Source organism: Chironomus tepperi, unplaced genomic scaffold (assembly GCF_022539635.2).
Source record: "Chironomus tepperi strain 1889 unplaced genomic scaffold, CSIRO-AGI_Ctep_v1 contig_68, whole genome shotgun sequence".
NCBI lineage: Eukaryota > Metazoa > Arthropoda > Insecta > Diptera > Chironomidae > Chironomus > Chironomus tepperi.
Genome location: NW_027226190.1, coordinates 529,933 through 542,280, shown reverse-complemented (window position 1 = coordinate 542,280; position 12,348 = coordinate 529,933). Strand labels below are relative to the sequence as shown.

General features: G+C 32.9%; 1 protein-coding gene and 1 long non-coding RNA gene across 3 annotated transcripts; one reads left to right on the top strand and one right to left on the bottom strand.

Moving 5' to 3' along the window:
• The first annotated feature begins 57 nt into the window (after positions 1-57).
• LOC139100790 (uncharacterized) lies at positions 58-1,163 on the top strand. The gene is made up of 2 exons (XR_011545467.1): positions 58-819; positions 876-1,163. It is a non-coding gene; the product is annotated as an uncharacterized lncRNA (long non-coding RNA).
• Positions 797-10,359, bottom strand: tou (bromodomain adjacent to zinc finger domain 2B toutatis). Of its 2 annotated transcripts, none has more exons than XM_070653522.1 (18): positions 9,455-10,359; positions 9,268-9,390; positions 8,681-9,193; positions 8,284-8,368; positions 7,999-8,200; positions 7,828-7,936; positions 7,587-7,766; positions 6,771-7,519; positions 5,767-5,919; positions 5,384-5,702; positions 2,658-5,325; positions 2,481-2,596; positions 2,311-2,423; positions 2,127-2,248; positions 1,769-2,065; positions 1,331-1,694; positions 1,151-1,272; positions 797-1,054 (listed from the first exon to the last, which is right to left on the bottom strand). In XM_070653522.1, exons 1-18 carry the CDS (start codon positions 9,555-9,557, stop codon positions 904-906), a joined length of 6,489 nt encoding a protein of 2,162 aa, XP_070509623.1. In that variant the 5' UTR covers positions 9,558-10,359; the 3' UTR covers positions 797-903. The 2 variants fall into 2 exon arrangements, with proteins under 2 accessions (XP_070509623.1, XP_070509624.1); XM_070653523.1 differs by having other exon boundaries at positions 2,658-5,322.
• Positions 10,360-12,348: the final 1,989 nt, after the last annotated feature.

Below are 12,348 nucleotides of genomic sequence, written 5' to 3'. Positions count from 1 at the left end.
TTATGTAATGATAAGGTAGCAAAGTTTTGTAATTTGTTTTAAAAAGACTTCAGAATGTCCAAACCTTGCTCAAAATTTTTTGAAAACAATTATTTTTGAATTTTTGAACTAACGGTTTCTTAAGTTCAAAATTTTTTTGACAAATCTTTTTCAAAATTTTGACTTAACGGTTGTGAACAAATATAGATCAAACTTATCAGCTATCGTGGCCTGAGACAGAAAACTGAATAATAAGAGTGATTTCGAAAAACACAACATGCATACAAACTATAAAAGTCAAGGACAAAAAATCTATTAAAGAGATACATACGCAGTGTAGATACGGAAACTTATTCGAAAATTGAGTACACAAGCCAATAATTCTGTGATTCAGACATTTCGGGAAAAGGAATCATGAGTTCTTATTTACAACGTGAATCACATTGCTTGTGTGCTCATTCATGCCTTTATTATTCCATCACAAATGATTTTTTATCTCACTCTCATACTTATTGTATTGGTTTTAAAAATAATAAATCCGTTAGTATCAGTGTGCATTTGATTGCAAATAATCAGCTGACTTGTATGCAAACTTGTATTCAACTTGAACGTGTGAGATATGGTACTACAAGTATGTATTTATCATCTTCAAAAAAACTGAAATACTAGCCACGATTTAATTTACTTAATAAATATTATGAAATATGAATATATATTGCGATTTAAAAGGTCTATTAATAGCGTACGCTCGCGTTTAAATGAACTGACTGAAAAAGGTGATAATATAATGTCATTAAATATGATAGAGAATAATTCGTTTCTTTTTCAACATCAAATTTTGTGAGTATTTTTATTTAATTTAATTTTTCTTCACTTTTTTTACAATACATTCTAAGTTAATCGTTGCAAAACGACTTTGCAAAACTATGTTGCCGTTAATTCTGCCCATCTTAGCTCAAAGTACTTTCGCATGCCATGACCAGCCTTACCAACAGGAGAATCATCTTCGTTAAAAATTTCACAGTTATCAAATATTAATCGTATATCAGCTACAAAATCATCTCGCGCCTTATAACTATATAAGTATTGGGGAAGGAAAGGAAATTAAATTTTGATAAGTTGCTGCTTGTTCAGATTCTGTTTGTTTTGATTGGAAGATAAATAAACTCACGTCATATCTTGAAGCCGCTTCTTTATTGTTGACAAATCCATTGGATGTTTGATTACTTTCTTGTATGTTGGGAATTGCTTCGTATTTACTGGAAGTAGGAAAGGCCAAGAGTCCTCATGTACCTATAAGATGAAATAGATTAATATTCAGTCAGTCAACAAAGAGATATAAATTACTCACTTCCATTTCCTCCAAAATGACCTTACAGATTGCCAGTTCCTTCATTAATTTTTTCGCAGCTTTCTTTTCAGCCTTCAATTTTTCTTTGAGATCATCTCGTTCCTTACTATCTTTTTCCTTTATTGGACTACTATTATTTTGAGTATTTGTATCACTAATTTCTGTTTCAATTTCATCATTATTGGTGCTAGTATTATTATCATTAGTATTAACTTTTGTTGTTGTAACAGTTTGTGGCAGAATCGGTGGCAGATTTGGAGTATTAGAAATCTGAGGAGTCGTATCTGCAGAAGTTAAATTAGGAATAGTATTGTTCATTGAGGAATGCTCATCAATTGAAAATGAAGTCATTGATGCAGTTGGACTAAAAGGGGTTAATATACAATAACTTATAAGTAACTTGTTATTTTCGTTTCAAAAATCTACTTCCAATCTCACCTATTTGGCGCAACTTCATCATGCGATGATGCATCTAATGATTGTGATGAATTGTGGGATTTAAGTTCTTTTGGCTTTCGTATAACCTTCTTTTTCGGCGGTGCTTTACTAACACAATTGGCACAATACCATTTACCTCTTGGTACTTTCAACATTGGTGGGATATAGCAGTCATGATGATATGCACGAGGACATAATTCACATAATATCAATTTTCCAACTGGTGATGATCGAAGTCCTCCACAAATTATACACTTTCGTTCGCCTGTCACTTTGTTGATGCATTCAAAGCAGAACCTGAAGGGACATGGAATTATGAAATTTACAAAGGATTAAAAAGGCTTCTTGTTATGCTTACCAATCTCCTTCAGGTATCTTATCAATTTTCGGCTTGAAGCAATATGTATGGTATCCACGGTCGCAGCTGTCACAGAGTAGCAACTTATCTTCTGATTCGCCTGACTGACAGAATTGGCAATTCTAAAAAGAAATTTCAAATTTCAGCATAAATGTCCTCAAAGGAGTATTAAATTTAATCTTACGGCTTTCATAATGCTTTTATCCCAAGCAACGCATTGTTCAAGAGTATAAAGTGCCATTGACAATTGAGCTGCTGTGACTGATCGTTGAACTGCCTCTCGCCATGATGATAATCCTAGGAATAAGACATTTAAGTTGAATTTCTATGAAGCTATATAAAGCTATTACATACCTTTAGAAACAGGCTCTGATTCCGAACCAGAAGTGTTTGCACTGGAATTGGCGGATGATGTATTGGCACATGGTTCACTGGTTATCGATGCGTTCATCAATTGTGCCTCACTAGTACTAGAAATTAATAATTTTAATTAGAAATCCATTTTAAATTGTCCAGCACCTTTATACTCACTTGTTTCCCAAAGGAGGTTTCAAGTATCTCCTTTCGATTGCTGCCTCCAAATTGATGATTCGCTCTTTAATCATATTGATATCAATATTTTCCAAGATATCACTTTCCGACTCATTATCTCGTTGTGGAACATTCCATCCTTTAACTTGCATCGATGCATTCGCAATCTTATCTTCGAGACCTTCCACTTGATCAAGTAATTGCTGTTCAACACGTTTTGCGATGCGCGGATTCCATGCAATAAATGCTTCAGGTTCAATATAGCCATTCGGTGGTGGTGGTGCTCGAGCATTTGATACTGGACATGGGCAAGTTAGGTCAATACTTTCACTTAATGCTGATAAGAGATTCTGTCTAAGAATCTTTTCGCGAACGCCTTTCGCATGTAAACTTTTAATAACATTATTCATATCTTCAATTTCATTAATCTTAAACCATCCAAATCGTAAATCTTTCGGTACTAAAATAGATTCAGCGGGTTGTTTGACACCATTACGTTTAATTTCATCAACGGCTTCCTGATCTTCCGGTGTCATTTGTGCTGCATTTAAATTTTCGCATTGTAGAAAAACACTTAAATTATTAATTGTCATATTTTGTATAGGAGGTAAACTGAAGTTGTGGCATTGATCATAGAAAACTTTTCCATTTAAAGGATCTTCGGTAGTAATGAGTTTCTTATTAACATCACCGTTTTCTATACAATTTGAAACGGCTTTCTTACTTAAAATATTTTGCTTGTTGTCACTTAAAGCTTTGTCTATCATCAACAAATCTAATCCTGATGTGCTAAGTACTGAATCATTCTTAAATTCTATTTCATTTTCATTATTTTCATAATATAATTTTGGATTGTAGAAATGTAAATTATTTTGAATTTCCCATTGATGTCCATGCATTATGATATCATCCTTACATTGTATATTACGAAACATTTCAACCTGACTTGGAATGAGTGGGCAATCTGGTGTATATAATGGAATCTCTGGATCAACCAAAGAAAACCATTTTGATAATAATGGTTCAACTTTTATGGACTTGATATCTTCTGATTTTATATCATCGCCATTGTTTAAGCTTTCGCTGTTTATTGAAATGACATCTTTTGTATCATTCAGGCCTTCATTCTCTATTTTGACTTTTACGTCATTTTCTTTTTTGATTTCAATTTTTTCATTGTTTTGTTTCACTTCTTCTTCCATTTTTTGCATTGGATTTGATGGAACGACATGATTGATTTCAACAAACTTTGAATCATCCAATTTGTTTCCTTTTTGAACCAATATAGCCGTGGGAATTGAATCTTCAATATCAAAATCTTCATGATTTTCAGGCTTCATTGGTTGGCTCATTTTCAATGATGTATTCTTGATCACTTGCCCAATATGTTTGTATTTATCGACACTTTCTTCATCAAATTCTTGTTCTGTTACATCTTCTGTTGCGTTACTTGATTTCTCTTCTTCTGGTTCCGATATTGTATCTTTTATTAAATTTATGCTCGCATCTTCTGGCATTTCCTCAGGATTGTTTACTTTTGGAGCACATTCATCCAATTTTGATTGATAATTTAAGATTTCTGATTCTGCTGATTCAAGTCCTTCAACATAAATTCCACCACATTTTGGTAAATACCAATATCGTCTCCAATATCTATCTTGTCCATAATGCTTACCACGTAGTGAGCTTAATGATTTTTGTAATTGCTGTTTTGTTTGAAATGATTGCTCCAAAATTTTTTCAAGTTTCTTTTGAACCTCCTCAGATGTCATTGTTGCATCCTCATCCTCATCTAAATCCTCACTCTCTTCCTCACTAGCATTATCCTCGTCAATTTTTTCATCCGGAATGTTTGATTTACGTAAAGATTCATCTGCCTTACTTGGAATTACCTTTTCAGGTGTTTTAGATGGCGATGTTTGAATTTCATCCTTAACGGACTTTACTTCTGCCTTATCATCAACTAAATCAGTCTTGTCAACTGATTGACTTTCTTCTAATGCCTCCTTTTTGAGATTTTGTTGAGATTTTTCGTATTGTTCAATTCTCTGTTTCCTTAATAATAATGATTTATACTTTCGTACCTTATTATCTAATAAAAATTTTTCCTTCTTTAATACTGCTTGAGATTCCAAACCGTTTTCAATTTGCTTGCATACTGCCTTATTTAAAAGTAAATCGTTACACAGCATTGCTAATATTTTTGCTTTTACTGTTGGATTTAATGCTACATATGGTTTATCCTTCAAACTTTCCGATAGTTTATATCGTTCGTTGTCATGAAGAGCTTCATAGAACTGAGTATTTTTAGAACATTGTTTTTCATCAAGTACCTCTGCCGGCTGAGCTTGATGATGTAGATCTACAAATCGTCCACACTTTTCTCTCTCTAAGTTAATTCCAGTTTGTTGTCGTACCTCACCCGTTGCTACTGAGTATAAGTATATTCTTAATATTTCAGATACATTTTGATGTGTGATGTCTGCCTGACGTAATGTTTGACCCAAAAGTGTTGTGTGTCTATTTGGATTTGGAATACCTGGATCTTCAATAGCACACACTAATAAATGCGTTATAACTGACAATAATTCCTCTTCAGCTTCGATTGCATTCTCTTGACTTATTGCGTTATGTAGTGATTGAAGTGATGGGAGGGATTCCATATCTACTGGCAATTGAAATCAATGTATAATAAGAAACTTAACAATAAATTCAAAAGTTCTTACCGAATCCTAATGTCTCTCCGAAATTATGAAGAAACTCATAAGCCATCAATAAATCAGCAAATCCTTGACCTGACAACCGCAATCCACCAATTCTCGGTATTAAGGGCATCTCATTCTTGTTAATAATTTCTGAATCTTCCTTAGGCTTTCTCAATTCTGACAATATATTCGCATCTTGTTTTCTTATCGCCAATTTTTGTTCTCTTGAAATTAATTTTTCCAACAGCATCAAATGACGTTTCTTCTCCTTCTCCTCATATTTTCTTCGCATTTCCAATTGCTTGATGATTGCAACATGTTGACGCTTCCTCTCCTTTTCCTAGAATTATTTTTATTTTCTTTTATTAGCAATACGAAATTCGGATTAAAAATTTATTTTTTACTTCTTGCTTCCTCCTCTGCTCTTCCATCTTCAATTTCGTAATTTCTTCATCTTTTTTGCGCTTAGCTTCTTGTAAATGGAAATTCTTTATTTCTTTTTCTTTACGTTGCAATTCGTATTTCTCGCATTTTTCCATGTCTTTTAAATGTTTCGCCTATAACAAAAAAGAAGGGATACGGGATTTAATTTGATTCAATTTGAATGTAAATTGGAAGTTGGGGGATTTTAGCGCATTTTTTGTTCGTGGATATTTGCTATCCCTAAGGGACTTTTGACTTGTTTCGTTCGGAATTCTCCGTTCTTCTTTGAACGTCTCCCTGGAAGCCCTTAAGCTTGTCGGCTTATTAACTATTCTGATTTTGAAGATCCAGACCGCCCACTAGGACGATTCGCGTCTAATAATTGTTTAACGAATGAGGGTACACCAGACCTCAGCACTCAATAGATCTACAGCTTATAGGATCAGAACCACTTATTTGATGGCCTATAGCCTACAAAGGAAGACCGTAAGTCGCGTTTCCACTCCATATGCTTCGAAAACTCAATTTATTAAGATCTTCAAAGCTGACTTTCTGGATGTCGATAGAGATAGTATTGCACTTGGTATCGGAAATTGGCAAGTGGAAGCCAGCGATAGAGCCAGCTTCAGGCGACTCCTGTGGGAGGTCATGGATCACAACTGATCTGTACGACCAGCGAAGTAAGTATGATTCGAAAAAGGACACTTGAAAAATTTCCCCTGCCGAGTCTCGAACCCAGGACCGCTTGGTCGCTATTGTAATAATTATGTACCAAAGGACTAAACCATTATGCCACCGAGCCTCTTCGACTCACTCATAAAAGTTGGCTCATAAGTATACTCAATCAATATAATTGCCAATTCATCAACAGACAAGAACTGTTCTGCGATAATGGAAAGAATCCGGCAATCAGACATATAAAGCACTATAGACCTTTATACCCAAAAAATGCGCTAACAATAACATGAAATAAATCTTTTCTTACTTTCTCTTTAGTCTTATTGATTTCGTCTTTAACAATCTTCTTTGCCTCTCTCAAAGCTTGTTGCTGTCGGGCAATTTCAATTCTCTGTTCTACATTTAATTGTGCTGCTGCCGCGGCTGAGGTTGATGATGACGATCCTGACGGCTGTCTAGTATACATTTTAATTTCTTCTAGTCTTTGTGCAACTTCATAATCAGTCATTTTAACAAACTCTCCATCTGTTGCATATGGCGGTGGAGCTGCTTGCAGGAATGTGCCAATAATTCTTCGTGATGAGAAACTGAAGTTATTTTCATTAAATTTAGAATTATTTTGTGCCAATTCATCCTTTAATTGATTCATTGTGGTAATTTTGTTTGTAGAATTGTACGGTGAGTAATAATAGACATCGCCTTTTAAGCCACCTGTTTTTGTTAGACCTTTAATAATCGTTTCTCTTTTCCATCCATCCAATAGTGGTAATTTTAAATCATCAATACTAAATGATTCACTTTCACCATCCGACTCGGATATACCTGATGTTGTGTCATTATAGCTCTCAGAGTCTGTATTTGATTGTACATCTGAATTTTGTTGATTTGCTTCCATAATTGCTTGACGAACTTTTTCCAAGTCACAACTTGAATTGAGTAAATGTTGAGGTTTGATGCCAACAGCACGACTTTGTGCGAGTAGTGATGCTACTGTATTTTTCTTGGGCTTTGAGACACCACGACCGAGATTTCGTGGTCGTCCTTCCTTGAGTGATGCTAGAATCAGAAATATTTCAGTATTAATCTATGGCTCTAAGTATGAAAAAAAGGATGAGTTCCTTACATTTATCATTTCCGAACATACCAATGCCGGCAGTAAGGTTTTGTAAGTTACTTAAATTATTCACAGAAGATAAATCGATATCTTTGCTGGAACTCATCTTGGAACTACTTTCCCCAGATGATGAACTTGACGATTTCAATGACAAATTCAGTGGTGCATCATCTGTACCTACATTCGGTTCTATTCATGTAAGTAAACATTACTTTTGAACAAACAATATTATTAAAATTTAAGACTGTACCTTTAGATGGTTTCTGATCGTAGGAACCATTTGAATTGAATGTTGACGGTAACTTGATGACTTCAACCATATCATTCTTCTGTTTATCATTGACTGTATCATAAGAATCCTATTTTAAAAACACAAATATGTTATGAATTGTAAAATTTTCATCGGAATTGACTCAATTACCATCTTTTTACGTTTCGGAGATATATGTACATCCATATCGATTTGATTGAACGTATTATGAACTGAAAATAGTTTTTGAAAATCAGTAAGACTGGAATCTGTTGTATTTTGGTACTTCTTACTAGGCATCTTTGATCCTGATGAAGTATACTTGATAATTTCAGTGTCAGGTGGTAAACGGACTCCCAAAAGAGATGACGCACTGGAAAAAACAGGTAAGAGGAAGAGTTAGGAAACTTTCTGTGTGACTTGATATTTGGTCATGAAAATGTTACTGCTACTTACTTAGAATCTTTAAAAATGTTCATATTTTGATAATTATTCTGATCACTGTTCCTGTGATCTCCACGTTTGGATGAATAATTATTATCTGAAAGGATAAGTTAGGGATTATTACAATTTTTCAGTCCGAGCGACATATTAGGACAAATGTTGAAATAGGTGAAAAGCAGCCATCACGGATCATGTTTTACCATACCCTAGTGACTAGATTGTGTTATTCGGGCTGTTATACCTGCCCAAACAGCACAATATGTTTGCTAGGACACTGCAATGTCGCCGTATTGACGGCTGTTTCAAACCAATTATTTTGGCGCAAAATGCTGTTCTCCATATTGTGCCACTCGGGATACAAACACAAAAATCACTTATGGACAAGCAATATTGAACGAAATTTAAATACCTGAATTATGCTTATCATTATCCTTCTTTCTGGCACTGCTATTACTATTCGTCCTCAATGGACTGTTATTCATATTTGAGTTTCTGCTTGGCACATAATTATTTTGCATAGATGATTTGCTATTGTTTTTAGAATCGTTTAATGAATCGTCGTGTGATGTATTCATTTGAGCTGCCGCAGCAGCAGCAGCCATTGCCATAAAGTCCTTTTGCAAGTTTGATGTACTTGCATATGATTGATTATAATTAGAGCTTTTTGACTGATGCATTGAATCTTTTGATGATGAGCTCTTCTTCATATCGTATGTATCTGGCATTTTATCCTTCCTTTTGAGATTATTCTTATTACTGTTACCAGTACTACTGCCAGATGAATTAAGTGAATTGCTTGCGTTGGAGAATGACGCGAGATTTCCTAATGCCGATAAATTAGCCAAATCAGGATGCATCATACCTGACATTTGTAGTCGTGAAAAGTAATCTTGTGCTGCCATTTGAGCCATTGTATACCAATCTAAAAATAATAATTATAATGTGGAGTAATGAGAAGTTAAAGAGAAAATGTTTTGGAATTAAGTGCTTGTTTACTTTGATTCATAGCTGATGAATTTTTATCATATCCAGGAATTTGTTGCTGATTGTTACCAGGTAACATATTAAGTCCAGTAAACGGTAGGAATGGTAATGAGGAGTCTCGACCGCCCCAATGTGCTGATTATTATGATATTCATTCATTAAATTCTGGACATGGATAATGGATTAATGTAATGCTTACCTAAAAGAGAAGCAGCATCCAAGAATGCAGCTTGATTCGCTAATGCTGGCATGAAAGAATTTTTCAATGCCTCCTCTTGTTTCTTTTTATCACTTTTATCCATTTTTTTTTGTTATTATTAAATGTTAATACTGCTTTGTTATGTTATAATACTTAAATAATAAATGCTTGGTACTTATTTTCGATAAATTTTAAACTTCTTCTTCCTTTTTTGTGTGTGTGTATGTTTCAAAAATACCGTGAAATTGTCATGGCGAAAATGTGGTTTAATAGTTAAATTTAATCACTATAAATTTAATCATTCAAACATTCTAGGCTTAGAATTTAATTAGTATAAGGTATCTAATGAGTATCATTACTGTTTTAATCCACACATATTAATACTTATTAAGTAAAAAGCAAATAATAAGGAATTGTCTTCAGCTAATGCAAATTTTTTTTTAAATACTGTTAATCACTTTTAGTTTTGGGATTTTAAATGATTCTCATCAAAACTTAGTCAATAGATTGTCCTTTTAATGCATTAATTACTTTTTTTCACTAATTAGTTCTTACTTATTTCATATTTAATGCATTTCTCACATAATTTTTTATTGCTAATGTGTCATTTTCTCAAAGATTTCATTGATCAAAAAGTTTTTTTTCTTTAAGGATTTCCATTTTTTTCTAACTTTTCAAACACAAAAAATCGCCATTAAAAAAAAAGTTCTGAAGAAAAAAAATTCCGGTCAAAAGACATTTTTTTAAAAATCTTTTTTCTCATCATTCATTTATCGCGGCTATGTTCTCTTCACTATATTCCGTTTGTATGGTTCCTTAATTAACAGTTTTTATAATCTAAACCACTTAAAATTAAGTTTTAATTATTAAGTTTCTAAAAAAACAAAATTGTATAAGGTTCAATATTTTCGAATTTTCGAACTGTAAATCTTCGAAGTTTATGCTTTATTTTACGAAAGTTTATGCTGCAAAACTTTTTTCTTCCTTTTTTCTAACGTATTTTTAAAATTTAAATATCTCAGCAACACTTTTTCATGTAGGTCTATTAAGCTCTCATTGCTGGCTTTTTAAGCATGATGATCAGACATTATTATACATTTTAATCAGCAGTTCCTTTGATGAATTATTTAATTATCATATAAATTAAACAACATTGTTGCTTAATGGTGAAAATTATGTCCTCTATCCATTTTTTATTACATCCTACTGTACACATGCGGCATGAAATAAAATATTTATTAGTTCATGCATGCTTTAAGGAACTCGAAATTTTTTAAGCACTCAAAATAATTTCATCATAAATTCCTGTCTGTGACTGAATAAAATAAATTAGATGAGTTAACTTTCGAATGTCATGTGATGTAACAACTGCATTGCCTTCCTGTCTTTGTTCGGATATATTGTCTCAATTTTTTTTTTGGGCTTCCTTTTATACTTATTCAATTGACTGTCGACCGGGTGCAATGTAATTTCTGTTCATTGTTAAGGATTTGGTTCCTTCTAGATGTTTATTTGGAATCTTTTTTATATTTAGACATTTCATAATTTTATTAGGTAAGTATGATGCTAGTTGTGTCCTCAAAATTATATGTATGACATGTTTCAGACCGGAAATTTGTGGATGTTCTACAAATATGTATGTAACTCGTGTCTACAAGGATGACTAAAATAGATTGCAAATTTTCGTAGATGAAGACTGACAAGTTTAAATAAGATTTAAAAATCTATTGACGTGATGTGATGCTTGCTTTTAAGTCTGACCTGTCAAAATTTCTATTCGTAAAATGATTTTGTAGTTTTGATTCTAATTTTGAGATTGTCCCTTTTTGGATTTGACTCGTTCTCTAATAAAACATTTTCCAGAGCTTCAATTTCGTCTTGATCGCAGACATTAAACAGTTGAAGTCTAAATATCTGTAAAAGCACAAATTTATGAACGCTGGGATTCGAACCTTCATCGATAGCAATGGATTTGGTATTGGTCAGAGGATGGCAACTCAGGAGACAAAGTTTGTCATTTTTGTCACCTTCATCTGATTTTTTGTAACTAATTTAAGTCATTCGTGATTTAACAACAATAGAGCAAGTTTTAAGCGGCATCGATGAGAGGCCATGAGTATCAATCAATCTGAACGGACAGTGAAAGAAGTAATTAAGGATTCGACCGGTTGATTTCTTAGTAAATAAAACATATCTAGATAGTTAAGGAGTTTGAATCGAGAACTTGCAAGCGATAATCAGTGACGGAGCTAACTTCAGACGACATAAATGGAAGGTCATGTACAACAATTTGATGTGACCAACAAAATAATTAAAAACACCAAATTAATGCCATGTAACATGCCAAATACCCCACAGAGTCATTACATTCTAATACATAGTTTAATACTCTAGCATTCATACTTAATGGATACTTTCTAAGTCTCACTTACAAATCTCATTTAAAATAAAAATAAGAAAATTGTTTACGAAGATTATCCTTATTTTGACTTTTTGGAGTGAAAAAGAGATTTTAATCCTTAGCCATCCTTACCTTTAATGAATGTTGGTCTACCTAACATATTATTAAGTCATCATAAAAATATTGTGTCAGAACTGTCAAACTTGTTTTGATTGGAAAGGGTCCTCAAAAATGTTGTAAAAGATTTCCTTGAGAACTAACTCAACAAAACGATTAAATTAAAAGCTTTACAACATTCAAGCATTAAAATCTGAATCCAATCAAGTCAATATCCATTAAAACGATAATATTTTATGCTGAAATCTAAAACTTAATTTCAGTTAAGTATCAGAAAAATAATATTTAATAGCTTACAATCAAAAAATCTTATGAATAAAAAAGAAATAGAAATTTTTATATCACGGTCGAAATCACTTACAAGATTCTTACAAAT